The sequence below is a fragment of the Phascolarctos cinereus genome, unplaced genomic scaffold, assembly GCF_003287225.1.
Source record: "Phascolarctos cinereus isolate Bilbo 61053 unplaced genomic scaffold, phaCin_HiC Scaffold_726;HRSCAF=1367, whole genome shotgun sequence".
In the NCBI taxonomy this organism is placed as follows: Eukaryota; Metazoa; Chordata; class Mammalia; order Diprotodontia; family Phascolarctidae; genus Phascolarctos; species Phascolarctos cinereus.
Window position 1 is genome coordinate 257,608,020 of NW_027556098.1, and position 27,736 is coordinate 257,635,755.

Genomic DNA, 27,736 nt, shown 5'->3' on the forward strand with positions numbered 1-27,736 from the left:
CAGAGTGCTTTCTTCCTGACAATCCTATGAAAGAGGTACTTCAGGGATTATTATCCCTACTTTGAAACTGAGTGAAAAGACCTCAGAGACATTAAGTGATTTGCCCATTGTCACCTAGCTTTGTGTTAGAATAGAAATTTAGACCAAAATATTTTTACTTGTTAAGTCATTCACTCTTACTGTGAAACTGCAGTGCCTCTTGACTATGGGATCATACTTAGAATTTCTTTGAAGATTTTGAAATTTGCTCTTCTACAGCCTAGGGTTATAGGCTTGTTTCCTATTATTAAACCTAAGATGATCTTCCAAAGTTCTCATCTTTCCACTTCACTAGCTGTGTGGTAATGTGGTTTTGTAGCATGATTCATTAGGCTAGTGGAAAAATAATGTCTTCTAAGAAGCCAGCCTTGGGAGATTATATTATATATTAATAATATGCATTTAGATTTATTTAGTACCTTTCTTTTGAAGATGTTTGAACTGTGATAATCTCTTAACAGAGGTTGTAATATGGTCATCTTTTGAGCACACTAATATTTTAACTTTCTTTAGCCACTCTGCTGATAAGATAACATTCTAAGAGTGCTAAAATTAGACAAAACTGTTTTTGAACCTCTTTTTTTCCTGCAGGTATAATATTGAGCCCAGTTTATATTGCCCATTTTTCTCGCTTGGCGCATGTATGGAAGGTCTGAACTTACTATTCCGGCAGCTTTTAGGAATTTCTCTGTATGTGGAGCAGCCAGAAAAAGGAGAAGTGTGGTGTGAAGATGTTCGAAAACTGGTAAGCTACCCATGATGCCTAAGCGTAGTGTTTTTAATGGCAGCTCTAGCTTGGTAGTTGAATTGGCAGCAGCGGTCGCAGTGCCTTCACCTGCCCTCACCTTGCCATCTGCTCTGTGCTTGAGTGCTATTCTATTCCTGTAGCCTCACTCAGTGGTTGTTTGTCTTTAATTTCCAAAACCTCGATCACAAACTTTAATGTGAGGATCTGGTTAAAATTGCCCTAAAGCAGAGTATCAAAAAAAGTCCTCTGAAAAAATTTAATTCTTCTTTTAAACAAAGGAAAAGAAAAAATTAAAATATATTTATAAATTCTAGATGTAGGAGGATTTACATTATTGCTTTCTGTTTCTTCATTACTTTTTAATCTTTCATAGTTTTCAGGAAATCATTAAGATATCTTGTTACAAGTCATCTTTCTGTCTCCCTTTCTTCTCTTTGGATTTTTAGAAAAGATTTTTAAACCATTCTCTAATCATGTAAATCATACCTACTGTATAGTGCCTATTGAGGCAGAGAGTGCAAGATTGTTGATTTAGAGCTGGAAGTGACCTCAGAGACCATTTATTCCAACCTCCTAATTTTACAAATGAAGAAATGGAGGTCTCAAATTAACAACTTTCTAGTGACTTCTATATTTCTTTCTTTCTTATCTAGTGGTTATCTTGCCTGAAATAAGCACTTTTATATACCTCTCCATATTTTTTTCTAGTATTTATCTGCTCACTTCCTACAATTACATCTCTTTCACCTACTTTTTAAAAAATTTTTTTTTTTTGCTTTTTGGTGAGGCAGTTGGGGTTAAATGACTTGCCCAGGGTCGCGCAGCTAGTAAGTGTCATATGTCTGAGACTGGATTTGAACTCCTGTCCTCCTGACTTCAAGGCCAGAGCTCTATCCATTGCACCACCTAGCTGCCCCATTGCACCACCTGGCTGCCCCTTACCTACTTTTACAGCACTCATATTCATTCTGTATTTTTTTTTTTATGGTTTAGCTAACTTTACCTAACTTGGTAAGAGTGGGAAGTGGGGAAGAAAAGGAGAAATTTGGAGGAAGTGTGCTCCATCTGTGTAGTCACTAGAATATTCCCGAAGCTAATAAATTTCTTGTGCCATTTTGAAGAATTTGTTTTAAAATAAAATGGGCAAACAAGATGGCTTCCACAAAGGAGAGAGAAGGCAGGATGGAGTCATCCTCTGCTCTCCCTTTGCTTTCTCTCTCCTCTCTTTCCCCTCCTTTTCCCATTCAGGGTTAAAATAGATTATTCTCATCAGTGGTATAAGGAGGACAGAAGCTATGTTTGCTTACCATTGAACAGCACTATTAAGATCTTACTTGGGGAATTATAGCTACCTCCTAAGATTTGAAAGGAGCTGATAGTACCACAACACTTCAAAAACTGTAGAACCATAGGCCCCTCTACAATGCCTAGTGAAGAGTAAGTAGATAAAAGAGAACAGAGTGTTTGTAAATGACCACAAATAGGTGGGATGTCAGATTTTCTTATCTTATGTTGCAAATCTCCAAACCAAAAAAAGTGTGTGTGTTCACAGAGGAATAGAAGCAAAGGCCTCTATTTGTGTCTATGCATTTCTAATGCTTACCTAGTTTTGGTATAAGAAGCATTTGATGTAAAAATTTTAGATTCCTTCCTTCATTGTGATATTTGAAACTTTTTTCAGGCTGTGGTTCATGAAACTGAGGGACTTTTGGGATACATCTATTGTGACTTCTTTCAGCGAGCAGACAAACCACATCAGGTAATATGCTATTTAGAGGAATAGTTCTCCAAGAACTAACCAGCAGTAAGCTAGCAGCTCAATGAAAGATAGATCTCACTTAATGGAATCATGATTTTTAAAAGACATAATTCATAAATAAGCTTAATTTAAAAATAGATGATTTAAATTAGGATTAAAAATAGCTGGACTTAACTAAATATTTTCTTATGTATCCTTTATCTAGGTACCAAATTTCATTGAAATCTGTTAAAAATGGTAAAAAAAAATGTCCATTTGAAAATTTTTTTGGCCATCAATATGTTTCTTAGTTCCTTTTGGTAGAGTACCATACTTAGTCAAAAGTCAGGCAGCTCCTTTAATAGTTGTCACTGAACAAAAGTGGAATACCAAGTAGGTAGGTTAATAATAATGTCACCTTCATTCATAGAGCACTTTATACTTTTAATAGCTTTTTAATTATTTCACTTGATCCTCATGGCCACCTTGTAAAGTAGATGGGGCAAATATTTTTATTGTTGTTATTCGGTTATTTCAGTCATGTCTGACTCATGACAGCATTTGGGGTTTTCTTGGCAAAGGTGCTGGAGTGGTGTGCCTTTTCCTTCTCTAGTTCATTTTGCAGATGAGGAAACTGAGGCAAAAAGGGTTAAGTGACTTGCCCAGGATCACATAGCTAGTAAGTGTCTGAGGCCACGTTTGAACTCAGGCAGATGAGTGTTCTTGACTCTAGGCCAAGTACTCTAACCACTGCACTACTTTGCTGCACATTTTTATGTCTTGCTGTTTTGCTGTTCCCATTTTTCAGATGAGGAAATTGAAATTCATAGAAGTTAAGGGAGTTACACAAGATCATGAGGCTAGTTAGTAGTGGAACTGGAGCTGGAAACCAAATCTTCTCTACCTAATAGTTTCGTGATGGCATGTTTGCATGGATTCCTAGTCATTGTCCGTTGTCCATTAGACAATGCTCTTGTGCTTTCTGAGTCACTAATATAGTGAAGCAAGTATGTGTATTTGCTCCTATGCTTTTTTTTAACATGGTATTTTCAGTGATATTGTCTGGTACCTTCAATGAGAATGAAAACAGCATCAAGGTCAACTACTGCACTGACAGTAAATTATTTAAGTTGCAAATGCTCCATACAAGCCAAGACTAAAGTGGAGGGAGAGTCGATGCCTGATTTTTTGTTTGCAGACAATTGTACAGTTAATGCAGCCTTTAAAACTGAGATGCAACAAAGCATGGATTAATTTTCTGCTGCTTGCGCTCATTTTGGCATAACAGAGGTTTTCCATCAACCAGCACCACACCTCTGTACCTGGAACCATTAGTTATAGGAAATCTAGAAATTCTGAATGTTGTGGATAAATTCACTTACCTACACAGAACGCTTTCCAGCCATGCACATATCGATAAGGAGGTTGTCACACGTGTTGCCAGAGCTAGCTTAGTGTTTGAGAGGCTGCAAAGGAAAGTGTGAGAGAGAAGAGGTATTAGACTGCCTACTGAAATGAAGGTTGTGCTGACCTTATTGCTGTATGCCTGTGAAACCTGGACAGTATACCAGCGCCATGCCAGAAAACCGAACTGCTTCCATTTGAATTGTCTTAGAAAGAATCTGAAAATCACCTGGCAAAATAAGATACCAGACACTGAGGTCTTCTCTTGAACTGAACTGCCAGGCACTCCACTGCAGACAGTGCAACTCCAGTGGGCTTGCCATGTTGTTCTAATACCAAATGTACTTTTGCCCAAAAGACTGTTTTATGAAGAGCTCACACAAGGCAGGCACTCACATGGTGGTTAGAAGAAGTGATACCCTTAAATTGTATTATAAAGCAGCAATCAGCAAAACTGCTTGGTAGTGGCTAAGAAATAGAGTAGTGGATCAGTGGAATAGGTTAAGTATGCAAGACACAGTAGTCAATGACTATAGTAATCTATTATTTGATAAACCCAAAGATCTCAGCTTCTGGGATAAGAACTTGCTATTTGACAAAAACTGCTGGGAAAACTGGAAAAAGAATATGGCAGAAACTAGGCATAGACCAAAATCTCACACCATATATCAAAATAAAGTCAAAATGCATTCATGATTTAGATATAAAGGCTGATACTGTAAGCAAACTGGGAGAGCAAGGAATCGTTTACCTATCAGATTTATGGAGAACAAAAGAATTCATGACCAAACAAGAGCTAGAGAACATTACAAAATGCAAAATGGATAACTTTGATTACATTAAATTGAAGTTTTTGCACAAGCAAAGCCAATGCAACCAAGATTAGAAGGAAAGTAGAAAATTGGGAAAGAATTTTTACAAGTAGTGTCTCTGATAAGGGCCTCAGTTCTAAAATATATAGAGAATTAAGACAAATTTATAAGAATACAAGCCATTCCCCAGTTGATAAATGGTCAAAGGATATGAACAGGCAGTTCTCAGATGAAGAAATTAAAGCCATCTATAGTCATATGAAAGAATGCTCTAAATCACTATTGATTAGAAAAATGCAAATCAAAACAATTCTGAGGTCGCACATCACACCTATCAGATTGGCCAACATGACAAAACAGGAAAATGATAAATGTCGGAGAAGATGTGGGAAAATTGGAACACTAATGCATTGTTGATGGAGTTGTGAAATGATCCAACCATTTTAGAGAGCAATTTGAAACTATGCCCAAAGGGCTATAAAAATGTGCACAACCTTTGACCCAGCAATAGCACTTCTAGGGCTATATCCCAGAGAGATCATAAAAATGAGAAAATGACCCATATGTAGAAAAATATTTGTAGCAGTTCTTTTTGTGGAGGCAAAGAATTGGAAGTTGAGAGGGTGCCCATCAATTGGGGAATGGCTGAACAAATTGTGATATATCAATGTAATGCAATACTACTGTGCTATAAGAAATGATGAGCAGGCAGACTTCAGAAAAACCTGAAAGTCTTGTGTGGTCTAATGCTGATTGAAATGAGCAGAACTAGGAGAACATTGTACACAGTAACAGCCGCATTGTGTGATGACTAATATTGATAGACTTAACCCTTCTCAGCAATACGAGGATCTAAGACATCTCCAAAAGTCTCATGATGGAAAATGCTATCCACATCCAAAGAAAGAACTGTAGAGTTTGAATGCAGATCAAAACATAGTATTTGCTATTTTTTTTCTTCTGTTGTGTTTTGTTTCCTCTTTCTGGTAGTTCCTCCTATTAGTCTAATTCTTACTTACAACATCACTAATGTAAGAATATGTTTAATATGTATGTATAACCTATATCAGATTGTGTGCCATCTTGAAGAAGGAAGGGGAGAAAAATTTAAAACCCAAAAGTTTATGGAAGTGATTGTTGAGAAATCAAAATAATTTTTTTTTAATTTAATTTTATTTTTTGGTTGGGCAATGTGGGTTATGTGACTTGCTCAGGGTCACACAGCTAGTAAGTGTTATGTGTCTCAGGCTGGATTTGAACTCAGGTCTTCCTGAATCCAGGGCCAGTGCTCTGTCTACTGTACCAGCTGGCTGCCCCAATCAAAATAAATTTTTTAAAAAAAGAAAAAAAAGAAGTGATATAAGGACACTCTCAAGGTCTCTCTGATGAACTCTGGAATTAATTATGAGACATGAGAACCACTGGCACAGGATCTTTCAGCATGATGTCCCTGCCTCAAAGAAGGTGCTGTACTCTATGAGCAAAGCAGAATTGTGGTAACTCAAAAGAAGCGCTAGATACAGAAATTTGGAGACATCTTCACTCCAAATGTTCTTGTGGACCAGTTTTGACCTACTTAGCGTAGAGCCTTCCAAGCTCATATTGGTATGGTCAGCCACAGCCAGACACATCATACATTGGCCCTGACATTGTGATATCATTTTGGTCCTCTTTGATTACAAAGGACAAACAACATGCTACTTGATATTGTTTCCCCACTGTGGGAATGCTCACTTTGTGTGGTTAATGCTAATTTAGAGGCCAGTATATCCAAATAAGAAAAAACAAAACAAAACAAGCAAACATTTATTGAATGCTTACATTATGCAAAATATTTGCTTTGTTGTTGTTCAGTCATGTCCAACTCTTCGTGACCTCATTTAGGGTTTTCTTGGCAAAGATATTGGAATGGTTTGTTATTTCCTTCTCCAGCTCATTTTACAGATGAGGAAACTGAGACTAACTGGGATAATTGACTTGCCCATGGTCACATAGCTAGTAAATGTCTGGGGCCAGATTTGAATTCAAAAAGAGGAGTCTTCCTTACTTAACACCTGGCACTCTATCCACTGTGCCACTAGCTGCCCCAACAAAATAAATTTCACAGATATGCATTCCATTTTTTAAAATTTCTTAATAGATGGTAGGTATAATGAATAGGTATAACAAAATAGGTTAGATAATGACTAATAATTTGTTGGTGTGATATACTTAATTTTTCTATGGTATATTTACATTTCTCCCAAAATAAAATTCCTCCATTCAGAGTTTCAGGGAGTGTATTAGCTGCTAATAGTGGCTTTAACTGAATCATCTTCTAAACAGTTTTTCTGTTTGGAAAAAAAAATCTAGCAATTTACAAATTTAAAAATTCATTTTTTGAATTTTTTTTTCTGCTCATATTTGTTTCTACTTCCCTCACTTTCTAGGAAGCAGGAGCTGTGTTTTATTTATCTTTTTTTTTTTTAACCAACAGTGCTGGGCACAGAGTAGGCATTTATATGTTTGTGAATTGATAGAAAAATATTTGCTAGCATACACCAATGCTTTCTCATTCCTTTTAAATATTAGGAATTTAAGAGGATTAAAATTTTTTATGAAAACTGTATAGTAAATAAACAGTCAAATTCTAGTTGTGTTAAAAACGAGATTTTAAGCACTTGCCTTTGGTATAGTTTTATGCTGATAAATCCTTTTGACTTTTTATTTTACCTTAGCCTTGTTTCTTCCTTTCTGTTTTCTGATTATGAAGGACTGTCATTTTACAATCCGTGGTGGAAGACTAAAGGAAAATGGGGAATATCAGCTTCCAATAGTAGTTCTCATGCTGAACCTTCCGCATTCAACAAGTATTGCACCACCTTTATTAACTCCTGGAATGCTGGAAAATCTTTTTCATGAAATGGGACATGCCATGCATTCTATGCTGGGACGTACTCGTTATCAGCATGTTACAGGTGAGATGCTAAGAGGACAGTTTTATTTAGTACTTTATGTTTTCAATCAATTTTATATGAAGAGGGAAGCCCATATTTTAGAAAAAAAATGTTCATTTCATAGCCCTTTGTGTTCATTTCATTGACCCTTTCCCTTTTCCATTTCTACTCTTATCTTTGTAAATTTTTCTGCTTAACTTTCTTTTGTTTCTCTCCTCTAGCCATGAAGACTTTTACTTCACTCATGTACTTCACTCATATACTTCACTCACGGATAATACATAACATTTTCATGGTGTATTTTTCTTTTGAATAGTCTTTGCTTATATAAATATTCTTATTCACATTTGAGTGTGAATAAATGTGTATAAGTAGTTTTGTTGAAGTTCTTTTGAATTGGGTATGTGGAAGAGGGACAGGACTGCTAAGGAGGGTCAGGAGTATGAATGTGATTAGCTAGTGATGAATTGTGATTATAATCAGTTTTGCCTGTGATCAGATGTTAACAAGTTCCTCTCTATAAGTGATGGAATTTTGAGTTATAGTAAAAAGCATGCATTTGATATTTGAGAAGTCATTGAGGCAGACTTCTTAATTTTAAGAGAATTTTATATCAACAACTACAATAATGGTAATGAGAAGCAGAGTGGTATGTATATAGAGGGCTAGCCTTACAATTAGGAAGGCCGAGGTTCAAATTGTCCCTCTGACGCATATTAGCTCTGTGACTGTGGCTAGAAGAGACAGAGGACTTGCTGATCTGTGTCTATGCTATGGTTCTGGGCCTAATCATCATCCTCACTATTATTATAGTTTTTGTTGTAGAGTATGTGTGTGTGTAAGGAAGGCCTGTGGTGAATGTATGGGACAATATGGATGGGAGCCAAGTGGGATTGGCAGGCACTGAAGGATTTTGATCTGCATTGTTAAAGAGAATTTCCAAACTGATATGTATTTAAGTGTTTATCTCTGTGTATTTAGATAGACCCAGAAGATACACACACACACACCACACACACACACACACACACACACATATACATATATTTATTTATAGTGAATTTATTAAGTTTCCTTTCTATGGTTAGATGTATGTGTGCATCTATGTACACACAGACATGTGCTCACACACTGATGTATGATCTGAGCCTGTGATTTCTTCAGGGTGGCGGGTGGGGTGATTTCCCATGCAGATCAGCTGATCAGATGCCTCTGGCAGCTTTGGGGTATTTGCTGAGGTGTAGAGAAGTCAGCTGACTCGCTGTTGCTCCCCGAACTACTTCAGAGAGGCAGAACTTGAACCTGAATCTTCCTGATTTCAAAGCCAGTCTAGCTGTGCACTGTGCCATGCTGCCTTCTAATGGAACAACAATTTTTAATTAATATCTACAGTTGACATATAGCACTTGAAAGTTTTCAGAGTGCTTTACATAATTATCTTATTTGAGCCTGATGAGGGCATAAATATTTTCTTTAAAAGCTACTCAGAAAAGTAACTTTGTACATCATTTCCTTTATCTGTAAAATGGGGATGATAATACTTGAATTGCCTACTTCTTGGGGTTATTTTGAGGAAAGTACCTGGTAAACCTTGAAGAATGATAATAGGTTATAATTCAGTTCCCCAAATGTGTGTTAACAGAGAAGTAAAATTAGGCTCAGAAGAACTGGCCTTCCACTTTAAGCTTCTTTCCTTTAACTTTCGGAGTTGGAATTGATGTGAATGGGAGGTTTGAGGGGAAGTTCAGGCTTGCAGCGATGGTCTTGATCATATTCTTTCCCTTTCATTTCCTCCTTTGTAAAGTAAACTGGACTCTAAAGTCTCTCCCAACTCTAAAGTTGTGTGATTTTGTCCCATTGCTGGCCAAACTCCTACAATGCCAGCTTCAAGCCCTGGTTGCAGTCTCATGGTGGGTGGTGGTTCCCCACCAGTGGTGGATTGTAAACGGGTGGTCTTTGCCTTGCAATGAGTCAGGAGGCAGAGGAACTTTTACTGATGGCAAAAATAAAACAAAAAACCAGGGGTGTGTTAAATTAAAATTAAATTCTTCTAACATTTGCTTATTTTAAAGAAATATATAGTTACATTGATACTTTTATTACTGGGCATTGACTTTTTTAAAAAAGAAAATAAGTTGGGGCAGTGTGAATTTACGGCAAGAGAAGGAATAGAAACCATGTTTGAGAATGGAATACTATGAATTTTAAGTGAAAATTTTTACTTTAATTGTAATAGCATATGAATTAGTACATGGACAGCTTGAGTGCATACAAGTTTGCTTTTAGAGAGTGTGAGCAGTTTTTTATAAGGTGCCTTACACAGCTGTGCAAACATTTTCTTTCACTTTTTGATTTGAAGTAAAATGCATAGGATTATAATACAGTTTTTTGCCAATTTGTGCAATAATTTTATAGAAGTAAAATATTGACTTAATGAATTAAAGCTTATAGTTCATCAAAAGTCCAAATAAAGTTTTAGAAGTTCCCATAAAAGTAATATATGTTACCTTAAATTATGCCAATTGTTATTTTGTTTCAGGACAAGATGCCCCACTGATTTTGCTGAAGTTCCTTCTATCCTGATGGAGTACTTTGCAAGTGATTATAGAGTGGTTAACCAGTTTGCAAAACATTATCAGACTGGCCAGGTAGGAAAAAAAATGTAGTTGTTATAACTCTTTGTTTTATAATTAAACTGGGCTTAGGCAAAGCTATGAATTTTACAAAGGAAATTATTCGTTTTTCCTTTCACTCACATTAAAATGGAGGCAGGGAAGCCTAACCATTCTGTGAGGAAAATCTGCTTTTCATCTTCTGTCATTTTATTTATTTATTTTTTTGGCTAGGCAGTGGGGTTTGAGTGACTTGCCCAGGGTCACACAGCTAGTAAGTGTTATGTGTCTGAGGCCAGATTTGAACTCAGATCCTTCTGAATACAGGGCCGGTGCTCTATCCACTGCGCCACCTAGCTACCCCTACTTTTCATCTTCTAAAGGCCTGTGCTCACCAGTGTAGAGTTTTAAAGAGGAGGTGTACAGCAAAGTCCCTAAATCTAGGTGTGGTGTGGGAATGTGCTCTTGTGCCTTCTGGAAATCCCAGTAAAATTGAGAAGGGAGCATAATATGGAAGGGAGAGTTATGGTGACATTTGGCTTACAGTGTTACCAGGAGACATACACTTACCATTTAAGAACTTACAAATTGGGCTAATTTTTCCAACTTTTCTTGAATATGCTGAAATAGCTGCATCCTGCCAAAGTTGTCTATTTAAATTGTGTGCAATTTGTGTACTATGAATTTCACCTTGTTATTAGTATCTAGTGTAATTGTGGAACTATGGTCCTATGAGAAAAATACATTGAACTTTGGAACACTAATGCATTATTGGTGGAGTTGTGAAATGATCCAACCATTTTGGAGAACAATATGGAACTATGCCCAAAGGGCTATAAAAATGCACATACCCTTTGACCCAGCAATAGCACTTCTAGGGCTGTATCCCAAAGAGATCATGCAAATGGGAAAAGGACCCACGTGTACAAAAATATTTATAGCAGCTCTTTCTGTGGTGACAAAGAATTGGAAATTGAGAGGGTGCCCATCAATTGGGGAATGGATGAACAAATTGTGGTATATGAAAGTAATGGAATACTATTGTGCTATGAGAAATGATGAGCAAGCAGACTTCAGAAAAACCTGGAAAGACTTGTATGAACTGATGCTGAGTGAAGTGAAGAGAACATTGTAAACAGTAACAGCCATGTTGTATGGTGGCTGACTTTGATACACTTAGCTCTTCTCAGCAATACAAGGATTTAAGACATCTCCAAAAGTCTCATGCTGGAAAATGCTATCCACATCCAGAGAAAGAACCTTCTATGGAGTCTGAATGCATGCTGTTTTGCTATTTTGCTCTTTTTTTCTTCTGTTTTGTTTCATTTCTTCTTTCTTGTGGTTCTTGCTATTACTTCTAATTCTTCTTTAAAGCATGACTAATGTGAAAATATGTTTAATAGGAATGTGTATGTAGAGAATATATCAGATTGCATGCTGTTTTGGGGAGGGAGGGGGAGAAAATTTAAAACTTAAAAGCAAATGTTGAAAACTATTAATTAATTAATTTTAAAGATACATTAAGCTCTTCAGTGAGAAGAGGTTTATTAAGGTTACTATTATTGTAGTGTGCTCAATATTGGAGTACCTATACTACAGGTATAGTAATTTGAGAAATTTTTAGTACTTTCCAACATTATAACTCCCCCTTCATTTTTGTGCTTTTATCCTTTCCGTCACACCATAAAGTCATAGTTCATAAAATTTAGCTTCCTCTTTGTTTTACTCAGAGTATTTTCAGTGCCTCATGGAACTGAATTGCAGTTTTTCATTTTGCTTAGGTATCACTCTTTTCTCTAAGTGATGTCTCATACCTACCTCAGAGGGTTGTGATGATCAAACAAAATTTTTTAATATATTTATGTATGTATGTTCATTGGAAGTTTAAATTTCACATATATATATATATATATGTATACACACACAGACACACATACACAAATGTGTCAATCAAATTGCTTTTGATTATGGCAGTTGCCTGAAAAATTTCTCTGATTTGAGGCTTAAAATCCTATAAAGTAAATTAATTTACTTGATTGCACATATGAGTAGTGATTAAAGGAAGAAAAAACACTTGACTTTCATCTTTTGCCATGTTGAAGTAATCAGTCAATAAGCATTTATTAAGCTCTTACTATGTTCCAGGCACTGTGCTAATCTCTGGGGAAACAGAAGTGGAACAGTCCTCTGCTTTCAAGAGGCTTACATTCTAATGGAATACAGCATGTACATCATTGTATGCATAATATATACAAAATGGATACAAGGTAGTTTTGGGGGAGAGGGCATTATAAGCTGTTGGAGATCAGGAAAACCTTCATTTAGAAGGTCATGTTTAAGCTTACTTTTAAAGGAAACTAGAAATTCCTAGAGGCCCAAGTGAGGAGAGAATGTATTGCAGGCATCGGAGGTAATTAGTATAAAGACACAGAGACGGGAGAAATAGCATCATGTGTTCAAAACAGTGAATAGGCCAGTATGGCTACATTGACGGGTGCATGGAGGGAAATAATACCATTGTTCCAACCATATTCAGGTGAGATTTGAAATCCCAGTTATTAAATTATTGAATAACTAATTTGACCAACTGATTCTAAAAATCAACTTGTTTTGGTAAGTTTCTTTGAGGTAACTCGATTTAACAGGGCAATTACTGGTGTTGAGTCAGAAATACAGGATGTAAGACATTGTCTCGCTCTATCACTTACCAGTCCTGCATCCTCAGATGCTTAACTGACATTAACTTCAGTTTCCTTATCTGTAATATGGAGTTAATCACATTTATGATTCACATCCTCAAAACAGTTATTTTATGATTTGCCTTCAAATTATTGCTATATAGATGTTAGTAGTATTATTATGTTAGTAAGACAGAACAACTTTATGACTGTTACTTGCCAATTGATCTACAAATGTTTATGTAGACCAGCGCTAAGAATAATAGCATTAAAGCCTTACCTTTGTAAACTTGATTTTTTAAACCCAAAGACTTTTGTGTTTTTCCTTATTAAATTTCATCTTAATAGATCTGACCTAATATTCAACCCTGTCAGACTCTTTTGGGGATCCTTACATTCTTACTCTACTACCCTTCCTAGCTCTGTATTATCTTCATTGTTGCTAAACATGCCATATAGACCATTATCTAGGCCACTGATAAAAATGTTCTACTCTGTCCACTCTGCTAGACATAGGAACTATGACAGAGTGGAAAGAATGCTGGATTTAGTGTTAGAGGACATGGATTTGATTCTTGTTTCTACTTACTTCCTATATAACCTTGGGGAAATCATTTAATTTCTTTGGCCGCCCATTGTGTCATTTGTCATGATTCAGTGATCTGTAACTAAGGAACTTAGGCAGTCTCAACTTTGAATCTGTGATACTTTGTTCAAAATTGAACCCATCATTTCTCACCCCGTAGGTTGCCCTCCCTCCCATCTTCTCTATTTCTATTAATATCTTCAACACCTCCTCGGCCATCCAGGCTCAGTGTTAGAGTAGACTTTGGTTTGCTTTACTTTGCTCCTCACCTGCAATCAGTGAACAAGTCCTGTCAGTTCTTCCTCCACAACATCTCTCACACATCTATTTCCTACTTTCTTTTTATGATACTACTCCTTTAGTTCAGGCCCTCCTTACCTAATATCTTATAATAAATAGTCTCCCAGCTATCACCACCTTTTGGTCTCTGTGACCACTTTTTCACATTTCTGCCAAAATTGTCTTATTGAGCATTGAATGTGGCCATGGTAGTACCTCGCAGAAGAAACTTAAGTTGCTTTCAGTTGTCCCTAGGATAAAATTCAGACCCTTTAGCAAACTCCAGTCTTCCTATCTGGCTTTATTTACATTACTCAGAGGTGGTCAAGAAGACCAGAGTTCAGATCTGGCCTCAGATACTTACTAGCTATGTGACCTTGGGCGAGTCACTTAACCTCTGTTTGCCTCAGTTTCTTCATTGACAAAATGGAGATAATAATAGCATACACCTCCCAGAGTTATTGTGAAGATCAGATGAGATAATTATAAAGCGCTTAACACAGTGCCTGGCATATAGTCAGTGTAATATGAACGTTAGTTGTTGCTATTGTTGTTGTTACTATTGCTACATTCTGTATTCTAGCCAAACTGGATTGCTAGGTGTCCCTTGAAATTTGACCTGCCATTTCCTATGTTTGTGCTTTAGCACAGTCCTTCCCCTTGCTTAGAATGTACTCCCTCCATATTCCCATCTTTCATATAGCTTCTCTTCCTTAAAGCCTTAGCCCAGTTACTGCCTTCTCCATGGAGCTATTATGCACCTACTATGTGCTAAGTACTGTGCTAAATGCTAGATATAGTGTATGGGGGCCAGACTTGAAATCAGGAAGATCTTGGCCCATGTCCTGACTCAGACACTTCGTGGATACTTGGAGAAGACCCTTGCAATCTCAGGGCCTCAGTTTCTTTATCTGTAAAATGATGGAATAAGACTAAATAACCTCTAAGGTACCTTCCAACTTTAATCTGTGATCTTGTTAGATCTGATCCTACGTGTTCTCTCCTTCCTCAGATTTTCCAAAATTTTATTGCTTTATTCCTGCAATAATCTACCTTGTATTATATTTGTCTGTGTACATTTTGTTTGCTCACTAGTAGATCATAAGCTCCTTGATGAAAGGAATAATATATTTTTTTTATTTTTGTATCCCCACTACCCTATGCATTGTATAATCACATATACTAAGCATTTATTATTTGTGGAATTTATTTGAGTTTTATAGAAATGGATGGCTTCTGTATTTTTTAAAAAAAGGTATATATGGAAATCTAGAAACCTGACGGGTTGCAGCATAGGGAAAATTTTGGGTTAGGTTATTAACAAGAGAAATTAAAATAATATTGTTGTAGAAATATACTATAATTTATCCAGGTAGAAATTATGAATAAATGATGCTTTTCTAGTCAATTTCAAAGCTTTTTCAGAGACAAGCAATAGTAGTATTTGTAATGCTCATGATAGCTGAAGTCTGTGTAATACCCTGCAATTTACAAAGTTCTTTTTATGTATTTTCTCATTTGATCCTCAGAGCAGCCCTTTGAGATTATACAAGGTAGACATTTTATCTTTTTATATCTTTTGAAGTCACACTTTGCTCAAAGTGTTACATTTCTAAGTGATTGATTTCCTTCATCTCTCAAAAGCTAAATGAAGCAACAAGAGTAACTTAACTCTGGACTTAATTTTTAGCAAAAAGACAAGAAAATCATTTCATGGTTTTGGAAGTAACAGGCACTACTGAAGAATGTAATGATGATAGAATAAATCAAGAGAACAATGAACATCGTCAAACTCAAGTCTAATAGCACCTTGTACTTTGTAGGTGCTTATTAGTAAGTGCTGTTTTCATTGACCTCAGGAAAGCAGATTTCAGAAAGTTCAGAGAGAGAATAGTTGTATTCAATAAGTAGCAACTCCAAAGAGGTGAGAGACTTTTACAAAGATATCCCAAGATTGTAATTATTATGAAATGAAAATAAAATCAATCAGCAAGTATTTATTAGGTACCTCCTATGTGCTAAGAGCTGTGCGCTGTGCACTATGCTGGGGATATAAAGATAAAAGGGGAAAACCAGTGTGGTTAGACAAATGTTTTCCTGATGATCTTAGGTTTAAAAGATCTTGTACAAAAAGATAGAAAGAAGAATTCATAACCAAAATTAAGTTCCCAAGAGCATTGTGAACCCATGAGAAAAATGGCATGGAAGCTAAGGCCTGGAATGGACTGGACTTTATAAAAATTAGTAGAGATGACAAAAGAGCTTTCAAAACTATATTTAGAACTAGAACAAAGACTGTTTTACTTGAGGAAAGTGATGTAATGTTAAAGAGAGAGAGAAAGCAGGACTAGTCAACTTTTTTTTACTGCTTACTTTCCATCTTCAGCAAGGAAAATAGCTTTTAAAAGAGAAAATATACAACAAACACTATTAAAAGAAATGCAGCCCATATTAGATGACGAGATAGGAAGAGAGCACTAATTTGCTCACAATGAGTCCGTGTCTCTATTTTTGTTGTTGTTGTTTAGTCATTTTAGTTGTGTCCAACTCTTTGTGACCCAATTTTGGGGTGTTCTTGACAAAGATAGTGGAGTGGTTTACCATTTCCTTCTCTAGCTCATCTTACAGATAAGAAACTGAGGCAAACTGGGTTAAGTGACTTGCCTAGCATCACAGAGCTAGTAAGTGTCTGAGACTTGATTTAAACTTGTGAAGATGAGTTTTCCTGATTCCAAGGTCAGTGCTCAATCCACTGTGCTACCTAGTTGCCATTTCTTTATAGTTGTGTGAATTAGTAAATCTCAAGATGGTACACTGATAATCCCTGTGATCTTTGAGAATTACAATGAATGAAAAAGTTGTTAGAAAACCATGAGCAAATGTTTTAATTTTCCAAGGGAAAATTGTTTATTTTTGTAGGTAGACAAACTTGACGTCAGTCCTCAACAAAATCTCATAATAGATTATTAAATGACTTTTTAGCATTTAAAAAACAATGTTGAAATTATTTGGAGCCAAGGGTAGTTTCACTAAGATCAAGTCGTACTAAAGTATGATAATGTTTACCAAGTTGTTAGAACTTGGAATGAAACAGACATAATGAATCTTAATTTTAGCAATATTTTACTAAATTTCCTGTGCTTTCCTTGAAGATGGTAAAATTTGGGCCAAATATTTGTATTAGGTAGATTCGCAGCTGGATGAACAGCCATGTAAAAGAGTGTTGTGGATCAGCATCTCATCAGCATAGATGAGCATCAGCCTAGATGGTGATATTTAATAGAATGCCACAGAGCACTTGACCTTGTTCTGTTCAGAATTTTTTAAAATAATTTGTGTGGAGATACAGAAAGTATGCTTATTAGTTTAATGTGTAACACAAAACTAGGAACAATAACTAATACTATAAATGACAGAATCAAAATTCAATCATACTGGCAGGTTTGAAACTGAAAGATTAAACTTTATGCCATTTGCATGTGAGCAAAGCCTTGCATTTAAGTAAATCTGAAGACTAGTGAACTATAAGCATAATCAGTTAGTCTGAGGAGCATATTAAGAAGGCTAACTCATTCTTAGACTATCTTCATATAAAGATGATATCCAGATAATGGAAAATAATAGCCCCGCTTTAGTTTGCACTACTCTAACTACATCTTTGAGCATTCTGTTCAGTCCTGTGTTGTTTTTTAAAATATTTTATTTTTATTAATTTTATTAATTTATTTTTAGTTTTCAACATTCACTTCCATAAGCTTTTGAGTTAAATTTTCTCCCCCTCCCTCCCCAAAACGGCATGCAATCTGATATGTTCTCTACATATACATTCCTATTAAACATGTTTCCACATTAGTCATGTTGTAAAGAAGAATTAGAACCAATAAGAGGAATCACAAGAAAGAAGAAACAAAATAAAACAGAAGAGAAAAAAAAGAGCAAATAGTAAGCTTTGATCTGAATTCAAACTCCATAGTTCTTTCTCTGGATGTCGATAATATTTTCCATCATGAAACTTTTGGAGATGTCTTAGATCCTTGCATTGCTGAGAAGAGCTAAGTCTATCAAAGTTAGTCATTGCACATTGTGGCTGTTACTGTTTGTAACAATCTCCTGGTTCTGCTCACTTCACTCAGCATCAGTCCATACAAGTCTTTGCAGATTTTTCTGAATCTGCCTGTTCATCATTTCTTACACCACGATAGTATTGCATTACATTCATATACCACAGTTTGTTCAGCCATTCCCCAATTGATGGGCATCCCCTCAATTTCCACTTCTTTGCCACCACGTGCAGAGCTGCTATAAATATTTGTGTACATGACTATAAAGCCACAATCTAAACTATGTCATGAGGAAGAGCTTTCATTCTTAAACATTTCAACACAAGGTTCAGTGAGTTGAGAAATACCTCAATCTTGGCTTACATGAGGAGTTCTTAATCTTTTTGTGTGTATCAGGGATCCCTTTACTATAGGTAAAGCTTATGGCCCCTTTTCAGAATCATATTTTTAAATGCATAAAATAAAATATGTAGGATTATGGAGGGAAGCAATTATATTGATAATAAAGTTATCAGATATTTAAAATGCAAGTTCACAGTCCTTGGCTAAGAAACCCTGGCTTGGATAAAGGAACTTAATTAGTCTGTTGGCACTTACAAAAAGAAGAATAAATGAATATACTTCCATATTGCAAATGTTCCAGTATTACATTGGAACTGGCTTAAAGAGGTGTGAAAAATGTATTTGATTACCAGTACAGTGTTGACTTTTCAAATATTGTTCCTTAAGTTTACAATCCTGAACATTATAGGAAATTGGCCTGAAAGAATATATACTATGCTTCCAAAGATATTTATTTCACAAAATAAAAACATTTACATTTTGACAGCTGTTTTAGGATAGTGAAATTTTGACTTAAGAAAATTTTTATGTTTTTAGTAATGACTTTTTCTCTACTACTACCTTATAAGGTTCTGATTTTCTGCCCTTTGGTTGTGAAATATAAGAAAGTCCTTTCTTGTGCTTTTATTGCTGAACTTTTCTGTTTTGCATCTTGCCAAAGATTTGGTTTTCTGCCTTGGGTTTGTGAAATTAGGCCTAAGGCTTATATTGCTTATTAAGTTTAAATAACTTCTTACAGGCTTGTTAATAATTTTCTTCTGTCAGTCTGTCTGAGAGGTTATGAATAGAAATTGGAGATAAAACTTTTGTTATGACTAGAACCAAATAAGTTTGGATATGTTTGTATAATTTTAGTAAATTTATCATACTGCAGTTTTTAATGCTTCTCTGTTGTGTATGGGTGCTTACTAGCAGCCTGTTGTAGGTAAAAATAGTGAAAATTCTTAGATATTTTGTCACATGCATGAAAATGTTTTCTAATTTTTAAAAATGTACTACCAAAATCTGACTTAATTATCTGTTCTGATTGCTGCACTAAGTCATTTGTTGGGTGGTCCCATTATACCTTAGTACTTCTAAAGTTTCTTTCATCTAAGAATCTCAAAACGCTTAGTTTACTAATCTATAAAACATCCTTGGGAAACAGGTATGTGGCAAGTAGTGTTATGTTCATTTTGCAGTCAAGACACTGAGGCGATGCCCTGCTTAGCCAAACAAACCCACTGTGGCTTGGCAAAATTAGTTATTTTAGTTTTGTTGACCATCTGCCTGAATCACTGGCCAAGACAAACCAAACTGACTGATTTTTGTGACACTACAATCCAGTTGTTTTTCCCCATGTGGACATGGGCTTTAATTTAGTTCATTTGCATTCAGAGAATGCTAGTGTAGAAGTCAGGTTAAACAGGGCTACTGACTTCCAGTTCAGGCTCCATTCCCATGGAATCCTGTGCTTCATGCCCTTGCAGTGTTTTCTTATTTGTATTTGACTGCATCCCAACAAGTCTTACCTTAACTTTGACATGTTCCTTGGGAACGTCTGTGGTTGGAGTTCTTGGCTTTCGGAGGATTTGGAGAATTAACATACCTGGGATTTCTACCAGGGAATTTCTTAATGTTCAACGTATTGACAACCTCTTTATATAATAAGTTATCAAATGACTTTAATAGAGTAGTCTTCAGAATAAATTGCTTGGTTTGTAAGAATTAAATGCCAAATTTTCAATGCAGTTGGTTTGGACAACTGGAATTCTAAATGGAAAATTATAGTTATCAAAAAAGTTTACCTTTAGCTGAAACTTTGTAAATTAACATTCAGTGAGCCCAAGTAGGTTTTGCAGTGATTTTGGACGATGAAAAGTGTACTAAAGTACTTGCTTCCTTTCACTGTAGTCATTTTTCATGCAACCTTTCTCTCAGTGGAAGAGACTCTCCTTTTTGCTACTTTTTGTGTTTTATAAGAATAAACAAGTTGTACTTGTTACTGTCCATTGCATATGTTTACCCTGGAAAAAAGTAAACTGAAAAAGCAAGCTTCCTTTCTTTAGAAAATTAAGTGGGATATGTCAGAGACTGTGACTTGAATTTCTTGCAACTACAAGGTGCAAATACATGATTGTGTTGGCAGAACAAGTGATTAAATTCTGTGCCATCAATTTTTCAGTTATGACTGGGAATGCTTTGAGTTAGGGAGACAGACTGAGTAAATAGAAACTTATACAGATAATTGCCTCAGTTTGTGAGTGATTGGAATAGGGGCATTCATGGCTTCACTTAGTTACTGGCAGCATATCACTATAGCTTTTCAGAGTGATAGTTTACTCAGTTACATAAAAATGAGAATGATACTGTTTTCTAACCTTTGCCTTCTAGGCCTTTCTGATTATGTTTACATAAATGTTTTAGACTTCTTACAGTTCAGTGCTTTGGAAAATTAGTCAATGAATGCCATTTATTCAGTCTCTACTCTGGGCTATGCTTTGTGTTAGATGTTTGGGGAAAAAAGAGTATTATTATTATTGCTACTTTTGGGGCAAAACAAATCCACTTTCACATCTCCAGATTCCTATTGGACATCTTGAACTGGATGTCCTATAGACATCTTTAACTCAAAATGTCCAGAACTGAATTCATTATCTTTTCCCTCAAAATTTTCCCTCATTCTGACTTCCTGTTATCATGAAGGATATCACTATTCTCTCCATCACCCAGGTTCACATACATTTGTAGATATGATCAACCTGGGAAGAGTCTTTTTTATAAAATTTTGCTTCATGTCATAGAATTTTAACTTAGAATACTATATAGGTTGATGAATGAATTAGTTGCATTGGCCATGACAGAATGCAGTTGGTAGAAAAGTGCTATAACAAGACTGTAGAGCCTAGTTAGGCTTAGGCAGGCCTGTTAAAATTAACTTGATTTCTTTTTGCCTTCTGGACACTCTTAATCATTCAGAACAGTAGAAATTGGTTGGATAAATTCAAGAAACTACATATTATACATCAAAACATGAATTAAGAACCATATCTATTGATTGACTTTTTAATATGTAGCTGTTGAGTCCAAAGTTCTCCCTTAGTCCTATTTATGCATAGCATTGAAAACACTAAGGGGAAACAGTTTATTTAGACTTTTTAGCTAACAAATTACTTTAAAATTCAAATACTATCAGTACCATAAAGATAAAGGGGGGGAAATGAGTATGGTAATGACCTTCAGAAAGTTTAATCTTGAGTAAGATTTTTCCATCATCACATATGTTTCCAAACCTAGGTGACTGTTCAACTTTGGTCTGTATATTTTAAAGAAGTAGATATAACATTGAAAAAAACACATTATAAGAAACAGCAAAAAGTATCCCACAGAAAGAAGACATCTGGAACTCTGAAATTAGTGAAGCAAAGAATAAAAATGATTAGGTATATTAGAGGTAATAGATGACTTCGAAAGGGGAGGAGGGTATTAGAGGAGAGAAGAAGAATGTAAAACAAGAAGGGAAGAAATAAGAGAGGTAAATCTAACAGTAATTGAAGATAAAATTACCTATTGGTCAGAGTTGTTTATCTGTTTTAATAAAAAGTCATGTGTCTTTAAGGAATACAAAATGTATGGGTGCAATTTAGATCCCAAGGGAAAGAAACCCATGAAGGTCTGATGGAGACACCTCTACATACTACCTTGTAGCAACTTACTCAAAGGGCAGGATCAGAATTTGAGAGGTAAATAAACTTTTTTTTTCAACTTATTTTGATTTATCAATAATCACTTCCATATGCTTTTGAGTTTTAAATTTTTCTCTCCCTCTCACCTTACCTCCCTCCCCAAGATGGCACACAATCTGATATAGGCTATACATATACATTCCTATTAAACATATTTTCACATTAGTGATGTTGTAAATAAGAATTAGAACTAATAGGAGGAACCACCAGAAAGAGGAAACAAAACACAATAGAAGAAAAAAAGATGCCAAATAGTATGCTTTGATTTTGCATTCAAACTCTATAGTTCTTTTTTTGTATGTGGATAGCATTTTACATCATGAGGTTTTTGGAGACGTCTTAGATCCTTGTATTGCTGAGAAGGGCTAAGTCTGTCAATATTAGTCATCACACAACGTGTCTACTGTGTACAACGTTCTCCTGGTTCTGTTCACTTCACTCAGCATCAAACCGTACAAGTCTTTTCAGGTTTTTCTGAAGTCTTCCTGTTCATTTCTTATATCACAATAGTATTCCATTACATTCATATATCACATTCACAGTTATGATTACTATCTGTGTCTTTCTTTCCATCCTTTTTCTCCCCTGTTTATGCTTTTCTTTTTTCTTTTCCTTCCTCACTAATTTTTTGCTTTTGACCACCGCTTCCCTCAGTCCCACCTCCCTTCTATTCCCACTCCCTTTTCTTTCCCCTTTTCCCTCCTACTGCCTATAGGACATGTTAGATTTCTATACCTAACTGATTATGTTATTCCCTTCTTGAACCAAATCTGATGAGAGTAAGGTTCAAACAATGCTCATCTCCCTTCCTTCTTTCCCTCTGCTGTAATAAGTTTTTGTGCCTTTTCCTGTGATGTAATTTAACCTTGTCTGCCTCCTCCTTTCCTTTTCTTAGTTAGATCAGATTAATCCACTTACTTGGATCCATTTAACTCACTTGATTAGATATTTTCATCATTACATCAAAGTCAATTTATACCCACCCCCTTTATGTATGCCACTTTAACATGGTGTAATAACAATACAGTTCTCAGGGGCAGCTAGGTGGTACAGTGGATAGAGCACTGGCCCTGAAGGCAGGAGGACCTGAGTTCAAATCCAGCCTCAGACCAAACACTTGATACTTACTAGCTATGTGGCCTTGGGCAAGTCACTTAACCCCAATTGCCTTAAAAAAAAAAAACAATACAGCTCTCAAGTGTCATCTTCCCTTGTAGGGATGTAAACAGTTTGCCCTTATTAATACTATGTTGTTTCTTTCTGTTCCATTTACCTTTTTATGTCTCTCTTGAGTCTTATATTTGAAGATCACATTTTCTGTTGAGCTCTGGTCTTTTTATCAGGAAGGTATGGAAGTCCCCTATTTCATTGAATATCTGTCTCCACCCCTGAAAGATCATGTTCATTTTTCCTTGGTTGTAATCCAAGCTCCTTTGCCTTATGGAATATCATATTCCATGCCCTATGGTCTTTTAATGTAGAAACTGCAAGGTCCTGTGTAATCCTGTGGTTCTATGATATTTAAATTGTTTCTTTCTGGCTGCTTGCTGTATTTTCTCTTTGACCTGGTAATTTTGAAATTTGGCTACTATATTCCTTGGCATTTTCAATTTGGGATCTCTTTCAGGAGGTGACCAGTGGATTCTTTCTATGGGTATTTTACACTCTGGTTCTAGGACCTCAGGGCAGTTTTCCTTTATGATTTCCTGAAAGATATTGTCCAGGCTCTTTTTTCATCATGATTTTCAGGTAGACCAATAATTTTTAAATTGTCTGTCCTGGATTGATTTTCCAGGTCATTGTTTTTAATGTATTTTACATTTTCATCTATTTTTTCATTCTTTTGTTTTTGTTTGACTGATTCTTGATCTCTCATAGAGTCATTAGCTTCCATTTAGCCAATTCTAATTTTTAGCAAATAGTTTTCTTCTGTTAGATTTTGTACCTCCTTCCCCATTTGGCCAATTGTATTTTTTAGGGACTTATTTTCTTCAGTGTACTTTTTTTCCCGTTGGCCAGTTGTATTTTTTAAGGACTTATTTTCTACAGTTAATTTTTGTCCTTTCTTTTCCAAGCTATTGACTCTGTCTTGCATACTTCTCATTTCTTTTCCCATTTTTTTTCTATCTCTCTCACCCGACTTTTAAAATCCTTCTTGAGCTCTTCTAAGAAGGCTTTTTGGGCTTCAGACCAGTTCATATTCCCTTTTGAGGTTCCAGATGTGGGTTTGTTGACAGTGTTGTCTTCTTCAGAATTTTCTGCCTTGATCTTCACTCTTCCCTAATAAGAATCTATCGTGTTTGCTTATTTCCTGGCCTTTAAAGAGATTGAGCTGTCCTGCTGGGGAGCAGAGGGCACTGACCCAAGCTTCTTGTGTTGGAGCCTAGGGTCACTGGCTTTGTGTGCTGGGGCCTCCAATGTTGGCAGTTGAAGGCTGTAGGGTTCTGGCAGCTTACCTGGTGTTGGGCCTGAATTAGCAACACTAGAACTCTAGGGGTAGGATTGGGTAGTATGGCTCCTGGAGATTTCCTGCTCATGCCTTTCTTTCCTTTCAGATGAATGTTGTAGGGTGTTTATCTGCCTGGGGCCCCTTGAAGCATTGCTTCCTTTAGTTTTGCTGAGGCACTGGGAGAGCTGGTTGCTGTAGAATGCCCAGGCACCTGGTGGTTTTCCAAACTGGTTTCCACTGGGTCCCCCCTCCCCACCCCCCCACCCCCTGCACTCAGGGGTCCAGGTGTTGGTGTTTGCCTGCTTCACCACCTGGGCTTCAGGGGCTCCTCCTGGCATGCTGAGGTAGGTCTTTCCACTAGCTTACTGGGATGCCTCCCATTCTGTACTGCTTCCATTCCCCCAGGGTAAGAGGGGCCTTTCTCATTAATTCTTCAAGCTCCCTGGGTTACTGGACTGCTGCACGTCATCTTTCTTCTGGTTCAGCTGTTCCAGGGTTTTTCCTGGGGTGATATTTTCTGGGCTTTCAGGGGTTAATAAGGGAGGATAAGAGCTACTCACCTCCAAATAAACTTCTTGAAGGGTGAATTTGCATACCCAAAGTGTTGGAAGTTACATCAAGGGAGTTCACCCTAAGTGTCTGAATTGATTGCTGTTATTGGCAGCATAATTTAGTATATTGTGATGAAAGAAAACCAAACATTAGAAAGGCAGTGTTTATAATTGATGTAACATTAATATAGTCAGTCAATCTAATAAACATTTATAAGTTCCTACTCTGCCATCAGATTGTATGCTCATTGAGTGTCTGGACTACCTTTGTATCCCCAGCACTTAGCACAGGGCCTGACACATAATAAAGGTTTATTAATTGATTGATTACTATGTTCCAGGCCCTCTGCTAACAATATAAAGACAGTTCCTGCCCTCAAGGAGTTTAGAGTCTAATGGGAAAGATACCATAAAAACAACTATGTATAAATGAGCTATATACAGGATAAATTGAAAATAATAAACAGAGTGAAGGAACTAGAATTAAGGGAGGTCAGAAAGACTTCTGTAGAAGGTAGGATTTTAGTTGAAACTTGAAGGAAGGGAATCTAGGAAACAGAGATGAGAAGTGAGAGCATTCCAAGCATGAGGGACATCTAATGGAAATGCCAGGAGATAGGGGAGCTTCTTGTTGGAGGAACAGCAAGGAGGCCAGTGTCACTGGATCAGAGAGTGTGGTAGGTAAGGGATAAGAAGACCCCACCTTTTTTCTCCTTTTGGAGTTATTCAGACTTTTAAATTTCTTTTGTCTACAGTGTTTACATTTAAAAGGCTGCCCAAATTTAGGACTATATTCAGCTTTTTAGAGTTTCATTCCTGGGTGTAAATATTTTCCCTTTTCTTTATATTTGTTTTTATCCTTCCTTTTCTTATTACTGATGCATAATCCTTTGTGGTTATGACTGAAATGTCATAGAACATGATTTCTCTCTCTTCCTGGCTGCTTGTAATGTTTTATTTTTGATGTGGGACCTTTGTTGCTTGGTAGTCATATTTCTGAATTAATTAGATCTTGGATTTCTTTCTGTTAGAGACCCATGCATTCCAGTAATTTTCCTCTGTTTCAATTTTTTTAATAAGGTTCTTATGGGAGACTAATGATTTTTACTTTAACTTGCTGAGCTCTGTTTTGTACATCAGTCATTTCAGATAATAGATACCTAAAGCATTTTTTGATTTTCATCATTGGATTTTGTGCTGATATTTCTTGTCATAGCATTGAATTTTTGAATTTCATTTCTTCCATTTTTTTCTGGGTATCTTCTGCTTTGCTAAGGTTTTCCTGCTTTCATTCTAAGCTCTAAATTTTTCTTTTGAATTTTTCATTAACACTATTTCAATTCTTGTCTTTTCCTTCTTATTTTCTTTTCTCAATTCCTAGTTATATTTATTTAAGAATTCTCTTGTCAGATAATTTTTATGCTCACAATGCATCTTTTTCTAAAATAGTGTGACTTAGGAGATAAACATCTATAAGGGGTTAAGGATATTGTACTGTTTTGAACCTTGTTATCCTTTTAGAATATCACAAAGTATAAGAAGCCACTCTTAAGGCATTTCCATATGTTTGTGGATCGGTATGCTGGTACTATATTAAGTGGCATAGAGAACGATAGCTGTCCATGAGCCCTGTTTTCTAAACATCTGGAAAAATACATATAGATAACAGAATAATATAATAAAACCTGAGTGGATAGTATTTGTAGCATAAACATGTCCAGAGTAAGTGCCTGTTAATAGAAAGTAATGATTCATAGAGAATAGTAATGTAACTTCCATATTTAGATGGTGTGGTGATGACAACTTAAGCCATCGGCTTTCTTATCTTTTCTGATAAGGTTTGTGGTAAATGTTGGATTTCCAGATGTACTTCAATGATGGGAAACTGATATGGTCATTGAGTATTACAGAGACATAATCACAGAATGTTCAGCTTGAAAGTACCTTAATCTAAACTCCCTCATGTTCCTTCATGGGGAAACTAGGGTCCTGATAGAAGGATAAATTACTTGTTTATGATCATACACCTTGGTAATGGCAGAGCACAGAGCAGAACTCATCTTCTGACTCATTTTCCACTATTATGTGCTGCTATGGGAAGCATCAGATTTTTCCAACTCTTGAAATAACTAATTGTGAGGCTATTTTTGATGCCATAGAATTCATATTACTTTAAAAAAGCTTTTATAAATGAAAGAGTATTAGGACTGTTTAAAAATAGTTGACATAGCAATATGTCAATCATTACTGAAACAGAAATTTTGAAATCATTAGGTAGTAGCATTCCCTACTTTGGAACAGGAAGGTTAAGATTGAAGTATAATCAGATAGGTGGCATAGCAGATAGAGTGCTGGTCCTGGACTCAGGGAGACATGAGTTCAAATGCAGCCTCATTCACTTACTAGCAGTGTGACCCTGGGCAAATCACTTAACCCTGTTTGCCTCAGTTCCTCTTCTATAAAATGAGCTGGAGAAGGAAAGGGAAAACTACTCCAGTATCTTTGCTGAGAAAACCCCAAATGGGATCTTGAAGAGTTGGACACAACTGAAATGATACAACAACAAAATCGTGTTTATCATGCAACTAAGTATTGAGAGGTAAGTAGATAAGTGATACTACCTCAGGGTAGTTAGGCACTTTTGCCAGACTTATGAGAATTTGTCAGGGTTATTAGAGTTTGAAGAGCCTGGAGAACCTGGAAGAGGTTGGAGAAGGCCCTTAGCCTTAGTGTTCTACTATTTAGCATTTCACCCCTCTACCCTCAGAATGCAGCC

At 36.1% G+C, this 27,736-nt stretch overlaps 1 protein-coding gene across 1 annotated transcript in view; it reads left to right on the top strand.

Annotated features, from left to right (window-relative positions):
* MIPEP (mitochondrial intermediate peptidase) overlaps positions 1 to 27,736 on the top strand; it is a 178,961-nt gene that overhangs the window by 70,872 nt on the left and 80,353 nt on the right. The window contains exons 11-14 of the mRNA XM_078147078.1: positions 631 to 784; positions 2,469 to 2,546; positions 7,494 to 7,717; positions 10,217 to 10,325. Of these exons, the coding sequence (XP_078003204.1) occupies positions 631 to 784; positions 2,469 to 2,546; positions 7,494 to 7,717; positions 10,217 to 10,325 (565 nt within the window). The remainder of the gene's footprint in view (positions 1 to 630; positions 785 to 2,468; positions 2,547 to 7,493; positions 7,718 to 10,216; positions 10,326 to 27,736) is intronic.